This window comes from Parus major, chromosome 21 (genome assembly GCF_001522545.3).
Source record: "Parus major isolate Abel chromosome 21, Parus_major1.1, whole genome shotgun sequence".
NCBI lineage: Eukaryota > Metazoa > Chordata > Aves > Passeriformes > Paridae > Parus > Parus major.
In genome coordinates this window covers 6,019,918-6,035,840 of record NC_031789.1, presented here as the reverse complement: position 1 = coordinate 6,035,840, position 15,923 = coordinate 6,019,918, and the positions used below count along the sequence as shown (strand labels likewise).

The window sequence follows — 15,923 nt, the reverse complement described above, 5'->3', positions numbered from 1 at the left end:
ATCGTGAGGGGAAAATCCTGAATTTCCTTTGGGAACAAATCGAGATTGGCTGGGATCGTGAGGGGAAAAATCCTGAATTTCCTTTGGGAACAGATTGGGATCGTGAGGGGAAAATCCTGAATTTCCTTTGGGAACAAATCGGGATTGGCTGGGATCGTGAGGGGAAAAATCCTGAATTTCCTTTGGGAACAGATCGGGATCATGAGGGGAAAAATCCTGAATTTCCTTTGGGAACAAATCAGGATTCAGTGGGGTCATAAGGAGAAAAATCCTGAATTTCATCCTTTGGGATCCTGGTATGGGTGTTGGCCCTTCTCCTAAGAAACATCCCAAAATTTTGGATTCAGTGGGATTGTGAGGGGTTAATACTGAATTTCCTTTGGGAACAAATCAGGATTGGCTGGGATCATGAGAAAATCCTGAATTTCATCCTTTGAGATCAAATTTGGATTCAGTGGGATCGAGAGAGGAAAAATCCTGAAATTCATCCTTTGGGAACAAATTGGGATTTACTGGGATCGTGAAGGGAAAAATCCTGAATTCCATCCTTTGGGATCAGTGTGTCCTGGCATGGGTATTGGCCCTTTCCCCTAAGAAACACCCCAAAAATTTGGATTCAGTGGGATTGTGAGGGGGAATTTCCTTTGGCAACAAATCAGGATTGGCTGGGATCGTGAGGGGGAAAATCCTGAATTTCATCCTTTGGGAACAAATGGTGCCCAGAATTTGGTAGTTCTTGTTTTTTATTTAGGAGAAAAATCCCTGGAAGTTTGGACCAGGTGAAAAATCAACACAAAATGCAGCAGCTGAAAAGGACTGGAGAAGGCTGGATATGGAGAAAATACCCCAATTTTTTTTCTTACTGCATCCCAAATTTCCCTTCCCAAACCACCATTTCCTCCAGTTCTGTGTGAGGGAAAAGGTTTAGGACAGACCTAGGACTCACCTCCAGCCTAGGACTGGTTTTAGGACAGGTCCTGCCTTCCCTCACCAGCCAAATCCCACAAATCAGCCCCTAAAAATTCAGAAATGCCCCAAATCTTTCTCCCAGTGGATCCCAAATATCCTTTCCCAAGAGAGTGAGGGGAAAAGGTTTAGGAAATTCTCCTGACTGAGGCATTTAGGAAGCAAAAAGAGATCAAAAAAAGTTAAAAACTACTCTCAAAAAGGAGGATTTTCCCATTTTTTTCTGGTCTAAAAGTGATTTTTATCAGTCTGAAAAGTAGACGTAGGTATTGCACTCAGAAAAATTTAGATATTACACTTTAATTAAGCTTTTAGTTTTAATTAATTAGGTATTGTGCTAAGAAAAAATATAATAAAAATATTTACACTAAAAATAGGTATTACACTAAAAAAACCCCAGACATTACACTAAGTTAGATATTCCACTAAAAGATAGGCAGTAACTAATAAAAAATACGTATTATAACTAAAAACAGTAGGAAAAAAATCGATTTTCCACTAAAAAATAAACACTAAGAAAAAAAAAGATATTCCACTAAGAAAAAAAAATTAGATACTCCATTAAAAATAGGTATTTCAGTAAAAAAAGATACTCCACTAAGAAAAAATTAGATGTGTCACTAAAAAATAGATAGCTTCTTAAGAAAAAACCCCAGAAATTCCACTAAAAAATAGGTATTGCACTAGAAAATAGATATTCCACTATGAAAGAAATTAGAAATTACACTAAAAAATAGGTATTTTACTAGGAAAAAAATAGAAATTACACTAAAAAATAGGTATTTCACTAAAAACCAGCTATTCCACTAGGAAAAAATTCGCTGTTCCCCTGAAGCCCGGCTCTCCCAGCCCCGCGGCGGGCACTCACCGGGAGGGCAGTCGCTGCAGCATTTATCATGGAAGCGGTATTGGTGCTCCCGGCATTCCAGACTCAGGGAACCGGGAATGGGCACGGCCAGGAGCCAGCAGAGAGCGGGAAAATTCCAAGGAATCCTTGAAAGCGCCGTTCCCGCCATTTCCCTCAGGGCGCCGCTCCCCTCAGGGCACCGTTCCCCTCAGGGCACCGTTCCCCTCAGGGGCGGCTCCGGGCGGGGACAGCTGAGGGAAATTCCCGCTTTCTCCACGCCCCTTCCCGCTCCCGCTCCGGGGTTTTTCGGCAGGAAGAAGAAATGCTGAGCTTGAGGTTTGAAGGGGTAAAAGGAGCCCTCGAGGGAGGAGAATCCCGTTGGGAACGGCTGGAGAAGAAGGGATGGAGGGAGGAGCGCTGTGGGACTGGCCTGGCTGAGGTGTGGAAATAGCGGGAATTAGGGAATTGAACTTTCCTGACCGCTGGAGTTGGAAGCGGGAGCTCAGTTTTAGGTGTTGAGGTTCTGGGAGAGGCCCCTGGCACCACTGAATCCACAAAATAGTGGGAATTAAGGAATTTCGTTTTCCAGCCTATTGCAATTTGGTCCAGCATCTCAATTTTAGGTGTTCCAGCTGCCTGGAATTCCAGCTTTACCATCACTGACTCCAGAAAATACTGGGAATTTGGGAATTTCCTAATTCCAGCCCACTGGAATTGCATCCAGGATTACATTTTAGGTGGTCCAGTTCTAGGACAGCTCCCTCGAATTGCAGCTGTGCCTGCACTGAGTCCAGGAAATAACGGGAATTTCATTTTCCAGTCTATTGGAATTGGGTCCAGCATCTCAATTTTAGGTGTTCCAGCTGCCTGGAATTCCAGTTTTACCTTCACTGACTCCAGAAAATACTGGGAAGTAGAGAATCCATGCTAATGCTGTCCCAAAATTCATTTAGGATGGGGTTGGCAGGATCTCTTCATAGATAAATGACAATTATCAGCTGATTTTACTGGAAATTTTGTATTTAAACTTATTTTATAGGAGAATATCAATGGAATTTATTCCTCTTATCTCTTGCCCTCCCTGACAAACCTTAAAAGCAGCAGCATTCCCAAAGCATGGAAAGAAATATTTAATGGGAAAAAAAACCAAAAAAAAAATGGATATAAAACCTTTTATCCAAGGAATTTAATAAAAATATCAAATAAAGAGCAGGAAAAGGGAAAGAGGGACAGCAATTCCTGTATTTACATTATATTAAGAATAAATTTAATCAAATAGAACATCTCAGATTTTCAGGAATTCTTTCCCTAAGAGGGTTTTTTTCCCCCCAGGAAAGATGGAAGCAGAAGAAAAGTCCATTTTATTTGGGCCAGAGATGCTTTCAGAGCTCACCCAAAGCCTGGAATTCCCCCCAAATCATCATTAGCAGCTCATTAACAGCATTAATTAGCACAGAGCTCATTAATTTTAGCAGTGAATTTTAATTAAGCAGCCATCAAACTCCATGGGAATTCCCACTGCTCTGTCCACCAGCTTAAATTCCAAAAAAACCTTCCCAATTGTTTGGTTTTCAACCAAAATCTCATTTTTAAAAGCCATAATCTCCCATTCCCAATGCAGATGTCAACAAAAAAAATGGGATTTTATATTAATTTAATTTTAATCAATGTTATTTTATTTTCATTTCATTTCAATTCATTTAATTCCAAAGGGTTTTTCTTTAACATTTTAAATAAATTCTTCCCCACAGCCCCCTGAAAAGAGGTGAAAAATTCCATTAAATTCCCAATAACTCTTCAGGAAGGCGAGAAAAACACTGGAATTGAGTGTGGATATTCCCAGGAGGTCAAACATTCCTTGGAAACACCAAATTCCCAAAATCCAACTTTGATTTGGGATTCCCTGGATCAGCAGCTGGAAAAAGCAAACAAGGGATTGTTCAAGGAGCCTCCCAAATGGAATTGGGTGTGGAGGACAAACATTCCTTGGAATCGCCGTTCCCTTCCCAAAATCCAAATTTTATCTGGGATTCCCTGGATCAGCAGCTGTGAGGGCAATTCCCAGGAGGTCAAACGTTCCTTGGAATCACAGTCCCCTTCCAAAAATCCAAGTTTTATCTGGGATTCCCTGGATCAGCTGCTGTGAGGGAAGAAATTTAAGGAGCCTCCCAAATGGAATTGGGTGTGGAGGACAAACATTCCTTGGAATCACCGTTCCCTTCCCAAAATCCAACCTTTATTTGGGATTCCATGGATCAGCAGCTGAAGGCAACAAGGGAATATTTCAGGATTCTCCCCAACCAGACCAGCCAGAATTCCAGCTGGATCCAACCCCACAAACCAGGGAGGAAAACTGCCAGAATCCAGGAATTTCCACGATTTCTCCCAACAAGGAGCTGCAGATCCCAGGGATGGACGGAAAACCGGGAATTTGAGACAACTCCTAGCGAGGAGCGGTGACAGCAGTGAAGAATTCTTGTGGCTCGGCCGAGTCCTTTTTCCCTGGGTTTTTTTTTGTCGTTCTTTTGGGGAAGTTCCGGAAAAGGGGAGAGGAAGCTCAGAATTCCTCGTGGACGTTCCGGGCGTAATCCATGAGTTTGCTGCCGGTGAAATATTCGCTGTACTTGAGGATCTCCTCCAGCTCCAGGTGGTGGTTCTGGTTCTCGTCGGCCACAGCGATCATCTGCCGCGCCTCATTCAGCGCGTTGTGCTCGTTCATGGGATCCATGTATTCCTGAAAAAAACATGGAAAAACTGCCTCAGCCTGGACTCAGATGTTTGCCAGAAATCCCTTCCTTGGATCCCTAAGCGGGGAGAAAGAGCTTGAGAAAGTGTTTTAACAGCGGTTTTCCCGCTGTTCCCACGGAAATCTGGGATTTTTTCAGCTCATTCCAAGGAATATTTCTGGACTTTTGGCTGTGAATTACAGTTAAAAATGAGCAATTATCATTTGCAGAGCCTAAATTCTCTTTTTTTTCCAGTTTTCCAGTGCTTGTTGTGACAGAAATCCCAATTTTTCTCAGCTCATTCCCAGGAACATTTGTGGAATTTGAGCCGCAAATTAAGCTCAGGAGCAAATTCCACTTAAAAATGAAAAATTATCAATTTTCAGCACCTAAATTCTGTTGTTTTTCCTGCTTTATCAACTGTTCCCACAAAATATTTTAAAATTAAATTAATACGAAATTAAAATTAAATTTACATGAAATCAAAATATTCAATTTTTCAATGAAATATTTATAAAAAATTGAATTGTAATTCAACTATTCTGGTGTTTTAATATATTTGATTTAAAATGAAACTATCATGAAATTACCATGAAATTAAATTTAATTTTAATTACTGAATTAAGAAATTATATTTAATTAATTAAAAAAATTAAATTAAATTGAAATATTAAATATTTTTAAATTTTTTTAAAAATATTTTTCTTTTTATAAAATAAAAACTATTTTTCAATTTTTTGTTAAAAAATTGAGCTGTAATTCAACTATTTTGGGGTTTTAATATATTTAATTTAAAATTAAAAGATCATGAAATTACCACAAAATTAAAATTAAATTGAATTTTAATTACTTAATTAATAAATTCTACTTAATTTTTATTGAAGTTTAAATTAAATTGAAATATTAAATATTTTTAAAATATTTTAGTATTTTCTCTTTTATAAAATAAAAACTATTTTTCATTTTTCTGTTAAAAAATTGAGCTGTAATTCAAGTCTTTTATTTAATTTAAAATGAAATTAAAATGAAATGAAAATGAAATGAAAATGAAATTAAAATGAAATTAAAATGAAATTAAAATGAAATGAAAGTGAAATTAAAATGAAATTAAAAAACTAAAATGAAATTGAAATATTCAATTTTTTAATGAAATGCCAATTAAAAGAACAAGCTGTAACTCAAGTTTTGGGGCTTTTAAAGCTGGATTTGGAAGGAACGGGATTTCCAAGGATGAGGAATTCACCTCCAGCTCCTCCATGGTGACGATCCCATCGTGGTTGGCGTCGATGACCTCCTGGAATTCCTTCCTCCTGTCCCTCACCCAGTCGTCATCGATGTCCTGCGCCTGCTGGTTCTCCACAGTGCCCACGGGCAAGGAGATGAACTCCGACAGCGTCAGCTTCTTATCCCCGTCCTGATCTGGGAGAAACCCCCCCAAACACAATCCCTTCAATCCCCCTGCAAATGGGAATAGGCACCACAAACATCGAAATAGAATTGTTTTGTTCCCCACGAAAAAAAGGAGAAAAAATTAAAATCTATTTAATTCCAGTAAAAACTGGAACTTCCTCCAGATCTGCACCATAAAAAAGCAGAAAAAACTCAGATAGATTCATGTAATTCCCACAAAAATTCAAATAGTTTTGCATAATTCCCACAAAAAGCAGAAAAAATTCAAATAGATTTGCATAATTCCCACAAAAAAGCACAAAAAATTCAAATAGATTTGCGTAATTCCCATAAAAAATTCAAATAGTTTTGCATAATTCCTACCAAAAAAGCACAAAAATTTCAAATAGATTTGCGTAATTCCCACAAAAAATTAAATTATAATGCTTTCATTCCCCCCAAAATGTAATTTCCTCCTGATCTGGGAAAAAAGCAAAACCTTCCCAATAGCCACATAAAAAGAGGAATCCATGGATATAATTCCCAGGAGATCCTGGATTACCTAAATCCTGGATATCTCCTGCACCATCAATTGTGAATAAAAAAAAAGATTTTTTTTATCCACATAAAACCCAAAATGCACGGATACAATTTCCAAATTAAAGCCCAGAAATTCCATTTAGAACCCAGAACTGGAATTCCGCGATGCATAAAAACCCCACAAAATTCCAAAATTTATGCCAAAACCTTCACTCATGAAATCAGATTATTTCACAAAACCCTCTCCCAAAATCCCCATAAAAATGGGAATTCATGGAAATAATTCCCAATTTGAAACCCAGAAAAAGAATTCCGCAATGCATAAAACTACCCCACAAAATTCCAAAAATTTTGGAAAAAATGCCACAAAAATGCCACAAACTCGCAGTTTTCACTCATAAAATCAGATTATTTCACAAAAACCCTCCCATAAAACCAGGAACACAGGGAGAGAATTCCCAGGAAATCCTGGATTCCCAGATCACGGATGATCTCCTGCACCATGAAGTGCAGCAGCCACATAAAACGGGGAACACAGGGACAGAATTCCCAGGAATCCCGGCTTACCCAGGTCGCGGATGATCTCCTGCACCATGAAGTGCAGCATTCCGCGGCTGTGCTCGGGGTGCAGGAAGGACAGGAACTCCTGCTCGCTCAGCAGCAGGTCTGGAGGGGGATTGTCCGCCTGGTACCAGCGATCCTTCAGGTTGTCCAGCACCTCCTGCGCTGCAACGGCCACGGGACCTTGGGATCAAGCTCCGGCCCCACCGCAGGACCACCCGCGCCCGCCGCAACACGGGGCACAAACACCTGCCAGGAGTCCTTTCCCCTGGCCCAACCCATTCAGGATTTCCATTTTCCCAACCCATTTAGGATTTCCATTTTCCCAACCCATTTAGGATTTCCATTTTCCATTTTCCCAACCCATTTACGATTTCCATTTTCCCAACCCATTCAGGATTTCCATTTTCCCAATCCATTTTTAGGATTTAAATTGTCCCAATCAATTCTTAAGATTTGTCCCAATCACTCTTTAGGATTTCAGTTGTCCCAATCTATTTTTAAAGGATTTCAGTTGCCCCAATCACTCTTTAGTATTTCAGTTTTCCCCAATCCATTTTTAGGATTTAAATTGTCCCAATCCACTTTTCAAATTTATCCCAATCACTCTAGGATTTCCATTTTCCCAATCCATTTTTAGGATTTAAATTGTCCCAAGTCCCTCTTTAGGATTTCAATTGTCCCAAGCCCTCTTTAGGATTTCAGTTGTCCCAATCCATTTCTATTATTTCAATTGTCCCAATCAATTTTTAAGATTTGTCCCAATCCCTCTTTAGGATTTCAGTTTTCCCAATCCATTTTTGGGATTGAAATTGTCCCAGTCACTCTTTAGGATTTAAATTGTCCCAATCCAATTTTTAATATTTCAGTTGTCTCAATCAATTTTTAAAGGATTTCAGTTGTCCCAATCCATTTTTAAAGGATTTCCATTGTCCCAATCAATTTTTAAGATTTATCCCAATCACTCTTTAGGATTTCCATTGTCCCAATCCATTTTTAGAATTTAAATTTTCCCAACCCATTTTTAAGATTTGTCCCAAACCACTTTTAAAACTCCAATTATCACAATCCATTTTTTGGATTTAAATTGTCCCAATAATTTTTTAGGATTTTGGTTGTCCCAACAATGTTTAAAATTTGTCCCGATCACTCTTTAGGTTATTCCGATCCATTTTTAGGATTTAATTGGTCACAACTCATTTATTTCAAGCTCTCTGACGTTTTTTTAAGCTTAAACCCTGCAGGTATTTATTTATCACAATATTCAATATATTTTGCTGCAAGGAAAGTTAAATTGGGGGTGCATGAACAGAAAAATCAGCACCAAAATCCCATGGAATTCTTTCATTTCATCCCACAATCCAATTATCTGCCAATATCCATCAATTAATTAAAATAAGTGTTATATTTTTTCTATTTAGTTACTATATTTAACTATTATATTTACATATTTTGATTATATCTGATTATTGATTATTTGATTGTTAATCAAGTATTTATTATTGTTGTTATCATTGTTATTATTGTTGTTATTATTGTTATTACTGTTATTATTATTTTATATATATATTTTAAAAATAATTTCTAGAATTCAAATTTCTGCAGAAAATGCCTTAAACTACACACCCCCAGGTGCTTTTTATTTAAAAAAAAACAACACAAAAATCAATTTTATGGTGTTTGGAGGAGGAGGAAAAACCTCTGAGGAAGTGGAAGATGAGTAATTCGATTTTCCCAGAGAAGCTTTTGGTGGCCAGGTGCAGAATGGAGGCCCTGACTCAGCACTCAGAGCTTTCTGAAGTCACCCCCAGGTGATTTCCCTGCACCTTCTCAGCTCCTTTTTTTTTTGCATTTCAGTTTTTTAATCACTGGAAAATGACACCCAAAGGATTCTGAAATGACTCATTCCTGCAGGGAAAGGGAAAGGCTCAGGGGGGATTTACGGGAAATTTAAATGGGTTTTTTAAAGGGGCAAAACAGGAAAATTCCTCTTAAAAATTGCAATTTTCATGGCAGATTCTGGTTAGGGTTTCTGCCTTCTGACTTGAATCTTATTATTTATATATTAATGAAATTAAATAAAACATATGATAAGTTAAATATATATTAATTAAATAATATTACTTAAGTTAAATACATTAAAGAAATTTATTAAGTAAATTACATAATAACTATTGTATTAATATTTAAATATTTCTTGAAGGAAATTCCCCTTAAAAATTGCAATTTTTATGGCAGATTTGAGTTAGGATGAATGGAGGATTTCTGCCTTTTGACTTCAATTTAATTATTTATATATTAATTAAATAAATCATATGATTAGTTAAATAAATATTAAATTAATTAAATAATAAATGTTACTTAAGTTAAATACATTAAAGAAATATATTAAATAGTAACTATTATATTAATATTTAAATGTTTCTCGAAGAAGATTCCCCTTAAAAATTGCAATTTTTATGACAGATTTGGGTTAGGATGAATGGAGGATTTCTGCCTTTCGACTTCAATCTTATTATTTATATATTGATTAAATTAAATAATATAATTAATTAAATATTAAGTTAATTAAATTAATTAAATAATAAATATTACTTGAATTAAATACACTAAAGAAATAGATTAAATCAATTAAATAACAACTATTATATTAATCTTTAAATATTTCTTGAAGGAGAGTCCCCTTAAAAATTGCAATTTTCACAGCAGACTTGGGTTAAGATGAATGGAGGATTAGTGTCTTCTGACTTCAGTTTTAGGGCTCATTTTAGAATAAATTTAAATAATTATTTAATGGAAAACCAGGAAGATTCCTTTTTAAAAAAATGTCATTTTCACAACACATTTTAGATAGAAAAAAAGCAGAATTTCTCTTTTAGGACCTAAATGTTTGCTTTAACAGTAAATTGAAATTTTTCTTGAGGTTACAGGGAGATTCCTCTTAAAAATCCTAATTTTCACAGATGGAAAAAACCACAGAATTTTTCTTTTATTATTTAAATCCTCCTCAAGCAGAACAACCCAAACATCTCCCTCCCAGTTTAATTTAACAGTAAATTTAAATTTATTTAAGGAGGAAAACAGGAAGATTCCTCTTAAAAATCCTCATCTTCACACCAAATTTTAGATGGACAAAATGCAAAATTTTTGTTTTCTTATAAAAATTCTCATTTTTTGCACCAAATTTTAGCTGGAAAAAAATGCAAAATTTTTCTTTTCTGATTGAAATCCTCCCTGAGCACAACAACCAAACATTTCCCTCCCTTTTTATTTTTCCCACCCAGCTTTCAGGAACACAAACCCCATTCTGCACTTACTTTCTTCATCTATTTTCAATTCCTCGTTGTTTTTGATTTTCTCTGCAATTTCCTTTTCATTGAAGCCTTTGCTTGCCAAGAATTTAATTTTATATTCATCCCAGGACACGTGACCTGTCATTGAGAAAATTTCAGCTTGAAACGATGAATTTTTGATTTCATTATCTCAAAATAAGCAAATTTTTAACGTTTTTTAGTCCAGCATCCCAACCCCACATGGAATTTTAGGAATGACAACATAAAAGCTGTCACCCGATTCGTTTTTGAGGATCTTTAAGCCACAAAGGTTTTGTGAAAAATCCAATTTATTTCATTTTTTTCCCGTTTCTTTATGAAACAAAGACCTGCCTGCAGCACATGGATTCCCACAAAAATCCAAATTTGCCATTCCCAACCTAAATTTGATCCCTGAAATAAGTTCTGGATCCCAGAATTGACTTAAAAAGTGATATCTTAAAGGAAAAAAAATGTGAATTTTACCATCTCCATCAGGGTCCACAGCTCGGAAATGCACTTTGTTCTCCTCCATGGCCTCCTGGAAATGCTCATCTGTTTTTTCCATGATCCAACGCTGCATTTCCTTGGCACTGATTTTTTTATCATTATTTATATCCACCCTAGGGAGGAAAAACAAACAGGATTGAAATTTAGAGCTTAGGAGGGAAAAATCTGGTTTTGTTTTCATTTATAAATTGTTTTATTCGGTAAAAACTAACAGAAAAATGAATTAATTAAATAATAATTTAATTTTTTTAATTAATTTTTGGCTCTCTGCGAGAAAACAAGTGGCAGCTCAGCTTTCATTTCAGAATTAAATGTAAATAATTCAATTAATTTCATTAAATTTAGCAATATTTAGGTTATTCCTCAGTGAAAAACTTTTTTTTTTTCCTGGAATTAAATCATATTTCTGAGGAAATTTTTCCCACAAATCATCCCTGATGGAATTTTGGCTCACTCCAAATTCAGGATTGTCACTGCTTAGAAAAATTTCTTCCAGACCTTGAATTCCCACTTAATTTCTCTTCCCAAGCCCCTTTTTTTGTTTTTTAATTTAATTGAATTTTTAATTTTTAACTCATTTAAAACTTGCACATCCATTTGTTCTCCATGAGTTTTCTGCCTGGCTTTTGCTTTCCCAAGGAATTTCTTGGATTCGGAGCTGCAGAATTCAATTTTTCCTGACTAAAATTACCAGGAAAATCCAATCTGACCAATCCTCTCTCTTGCCATTCCATCAATCGTTATTTCATTACGAACTGAATTAGAAAATTATGATTCAAAACCAAAAAGAAATCAAATTTTCTGCCACTTTGAGGGGTTTTTTTGAGCAGAACATTAAATATTAAAAAATATCACTAAAAAATCAGATTTTGTGACGTTATCATATCAAACTCTCTTTAAAACCTCTCAAACCCACTCTCTGTAATTCAAAATACCACTAAAAAATCAGATTTTATCTTGTTACCATTTGAAATTCTATTTAAAGCATCTCCAACCCACACTTTGTTCAATTAAAAAACCAAAACTCAAAGAAAAAACAGAATTAAAAAGCCCCAGGTTGAGTCTGGCCTTTGTTATCTCTTGGAATCACAGAGTTGTTACTATTGAAACTCCAATTATTCAACATGTGATTTGCCTTGAAATGTCAACTAAATGTGAAAAAATTGACAAACAACCCCAAAAATGCAGATTTAGGGAGTTGAAATATCACAATTTACACCAGGGAGATGCTCAGGGGTTGGAGGGGACCAAGTTTGGGATAAAAATCAGATTTAAAAAAGCATTTTCCCCCCTCAATATTTCCAATTTGGGGTTTTCCTCAAATCACAGCTGTGAAAATTCCTCCTTCCAATCCTTTTCCACCTAAATCGCAGCATAATTAGAGGAAAAAAAGGAAGAAAATCCAATTTATTGCTGATTTAAAGCGTTGAAGCACAAAGTGGGAGCATGGAATCAGGAAAAGCGTGAATTTTGTAGGAAAACAGAATTCTTCTGATGGAAAATGGAATTCTTCTGATGGATAATAAACCAATTTTAGCCCAGTTTCTCTCCTAAAACCACAAGAAAATCCGATTTTGGGGCTTCCTTCCCCTTTTCAATGAACATAGGGTTCTTAAATCCCAACGTTGCCACCCCCAAAAATTCCAAGTTTTGATGTGAATCATTTCAGGGCTGGATTCTGTTTCATCCAAAACAAGATTTCAGCAAAATAGTAATTATTTCAATCCCAGTTTTTCTGTGAAAGTCACAGCTTGGGGAAGTTTTTCCAACTGTATTTTCAGGAATTCTCTTCAATAATAATTCATGTTTTGAATTTATTTGTGATTTTTATGGAACTTTTTCATTGATTAAAAACACATTTTATGTTTGTCTTGCAAGAAAATAATTCCAGAGCATCTGGAAGTCTGGGATTTACTGGGTTTTCCTGGGATTTCTCTCTAGAAATCCATCAAAGCCCCCAAAACCCTTCCCTACATTCTTAATCTGATCCTCTGAGGGAATTTGAAATAAATCTCGGAATGGAACTGATCCCAAATCCAATTAATTGAAGTTTCCTTTTATAATAAGCAAGGAAAAAAAATCTGAATATGAGAATGGGAATTTCCTAACCAGGACTTGAATGTTCCCAATTAACATCCAGGAATAAAGAAATCTTAATTATTTAATATTTTAACAGTGAAGTAAGGGGCTTGAAAAACAAAAAAAATATTAAATAATTTCCTTTAAATTTTATTTTTTAAAAAATCCTGGTTTGGCTGGAATTCCTTTCCTGAGGGGAATTTCAAAACCCCTGAATTTCCAACGTTATTATGGATGTTTTAAATTAAATCACTTTATTATTTTGTTATTAATTTAGTAATTATATCCCCCTTGTGGTATTAACTGGAGCTCTTTTAATTTTAAAAATGCAAATAAAGCCAACTCTGCCCCCTGGTGTCTGAAAGTGCTGAAACAGAGCCAAAAAAAGGGATTTTTATTAAAGGAAAATGCTTGAATGGCTTCAGATACAACTTCAGATTTTTACACCAAGTAAAGGAATGAATTTAAAAGGGAAATTTTCTGTTTCTATTTTCACGTTTTATTTTCCTTTCTTGTTCTAAATTCTGAGGAATTGTTCTGTTCTTTCCTGGAATGTGCAATTATCCTCGGTTTTTTATTTTTTTAATTGATTTATTATTTTTTATTTTATTTATTATTCATTTAAAACACTGCAGTTTTAGCCACTGAAGCATCCACTGGAAGTTTTGTGAGCACAAATCCCAATTTTTTTTCATTTCCTGTAATTTTCCCTGACCCTTTTCCGTGGATTGTCTTCCCAGTGTTTTCCTTTTATTTGTACAAGTCCCAACAGGAAAAGACCCAAGATCCAGGTGAAAAAAAAGGCCAAAGATTTTAAATAAAGAATTAAAATTGCCAAATTTTGAAGTTTGAAACCAAACTTAGCACAAACTGGAGCCTAAGGAAATCCTTCTTCCCCAGGGGAGGAGGGGGATAAATTCTTTATTTATCCCAAGGGGGATAAATTCTTGATTAACCGGGAGAAAGAAATAGGAATTTTCACACTTTTAAAGTTGTTTTTCCAACATAGAAACTGAGTATTTTGGCACCAAACACAAACACAGCATTTCCAGGGTGAGGCCTTTCACTTTCAAATTTGGAAAGATTAATAATAATTCCCAATTTTGAAAATATTAATTAAAATGTCCAATTATGAAATACTAACTAAAATCCCCAAACTTTGAAAATATTCATTTAAAATCCTCAATTTTGAAAATATTCATTAAAACTTCCCATTTTGAAATCTTAAAATTCACAATTATTAAATCCTAATTAAAATCCCTAATTTTGAACATATTAATTAAAGCTTCCCATTTGGAAATCTTAAAATTCCCAATTGTGAAACCTTAAAAGTCCCAACTTTGAAAACCTAATTAAAACCCCCACACATTTAAAAAACATTAATTAGAGTCCTGAATTTTGAAAATACTCATTACATTTCCCAATTGTTAAATCCTAATTAAAATCCCCACATTTTAAAAACATGAATAGTGATTTAAACTTTTAATGATTTAATAATTCTAATGAATTATTTGGTAATTTTAATAAATGAAAATATAATATAATATAATGTAATATAATATAAAAATATAATATAAAAATATAATATAATATAAAAATATAATATAATATAACATAACATAATATAATTTTTGGTTAAATAATTTTAATAAATTTTATTATTTCAATAAATTTAATAATTTTTAATATTTTAAAATCTTTGAAATTCCTAGTTTTGGGGGTTTTTTGGTCCCGTTTCCCTCCGCACTGCCAGTGACTCACTTGGAAAAAATCACCATCAGCTTCTTCCTGTTCCTCCTGGGCTCTGAATCCTCCTCGAATTCCTCCATGTCTTTTCCCAGGAAAACCTCCTGATGGAATTCCTTGTTCAGGTGTCCGTCCATCTCCATCTTGACACCGTTCAGGTGATCCGGGGGGAGGATCTCGTTCTCCTCTTTGCCCTCAGCCGCTTTTTCCTTCAGCACGGAATTATTCGCAGGCCTGGCACAAACATCCATCGAGAGGAAGATGAAGAGCAGGGAGAAATAAAGAGATCCCAAAGTGCACAGGAAAGCTTGCCTCGACATCTTCTTTTTTAAGTTATTTTTCCTCTTTTATTATTATTTCTCCACTGCTGAAATCGCTGTGGGTTAAATGATCTAAAAGGAAAAAAAAAGGAGAAAAAAAAGAAATTCAACTCTGAAGCAGAATGTCACTGCAGGTTAAATGATCTAAAAGAAAAAAGGAGAAAAACAAAATTAAACTCTGAAGCAAAAGGTCATTAATGAACGTCTAAAATTAAAAATAACCTATGCACAATATTAACAATTTACTTATATGTAAGTATATATATATTTGCATACATATACTTAAAAGTAAAAAAAACTCACACAAGAATAAAGTCAGAGGAACCTACACAAAAATAGATGAGTTTTTGATGCCAGACATTAAAAAAGCCTGTTAAACAAAAAATATATATGGAATTAATGAATTAGCTTTCAGTCTGCAGAGGATTTGGGAAAGGAACACCCTTGAAAATGCAGGAAAAGCCCCAGAAGTATCCCAGAGATGCCAACAAAAATGCTCTTTGGAAAAAAATTAAGGCTTTTTTGGAGAAGGCTGATTGAGGGAAACACGGTCAGATCCAAGAAAGACGGGAGCTGGAAACACCCAGGAAGCAGCGGCGGGGCGGACCCGTCAGGGAGCCGTAAAATCAGAGTATCCTGCCCTGGAAGTGACCCACAGGGATCATCCCGACAATTCCAGGGGGAAAATCCCAAATCCAACAGACAGCGCGCGCAGGAGCCCCTCAGAGCCCCTCGGGATCCCCGCGGGGCTGCGGGAGGAACCACCGCACTCACCGAGAGCCGCTCGGGAGGGAGCGGAGCTGCCCCAGCGCCGCGCCGGCCGCGGGGAGGCTCAGCCCGGGCCCGGCCGCCCCTCACGGCCCCTCACGGCGCTGGCCGGGCGGAGGGAAGCGGGGAGGAGGCGGAAGTTTGGTCACTGCCCGCGCGG

The 15,923-nt window shown here is 35.9% G+C and overlaps 2 protein-coding genes across 3 annotated transcripts in view; both read right to left on the bottom strand.

Moving 5' to 3' along the window:
* The window catches only part of TNFRSF4 (TNF receptor superfamily member 4), a 9,073-nt gene extending 6,198 nt beyond the window's left edge, over positions 1-2,875 (bottom strand). Inside the window, exon 1 of the mRNA XM_033519370.1 lies at positions 1,774-2,875. Coding sequence (XP_033375261.1) covers positions 1,774-1,982 — 209 coding nt within the window. The 5' untranslated portion in view covers positions 1,983-2,875. The remainder of the gene's footprint in view (positions 1-1,773) is intronic.
* A 100-nt stretch (positions 2,876-2,975) lies between these two features.
* SDF4 (stromal cell derived factor 4) lies at positions 2,976-15,899 on the bottom strand. Of its 2 annotated transcripts, none has more exons than XM_015648478.3 (7): positions 15,770-15,899; positions 14,691-15,067; positions 10,827-10,963; positions 10,347-10,460; positions 7,036-7,194; positions 5,783-5,958; positions 2,976-4,547 (listed from the first exon to the last, which is right to left on the bottom strand). In XM_015648478.3, the coding sequence occupies exons 2-7, from the start codon at positions 14,993-14,995 to the stop codon at positions 4,371-4,373; spliced, it is 1,068 nt and encodes a 355-aa protein (XP_015503964.1). In that variant the 5' UTR covers positions 14,996-15,067; positions 15,770-15,899; the 3' UTR covers positions 2,976-4,370. The 2 variants fall into 2 exon arrangements, with proteins under 2 accessions (XP_015503964.1, XP_033375121.1); XM_033519230.1 differs by having other exon boundaries at positions 14,691-15,139; positions 15,770-15,893.
* Between the last annotated feature and the right edge of the window lie 24 nt (positions 15,900-15,923).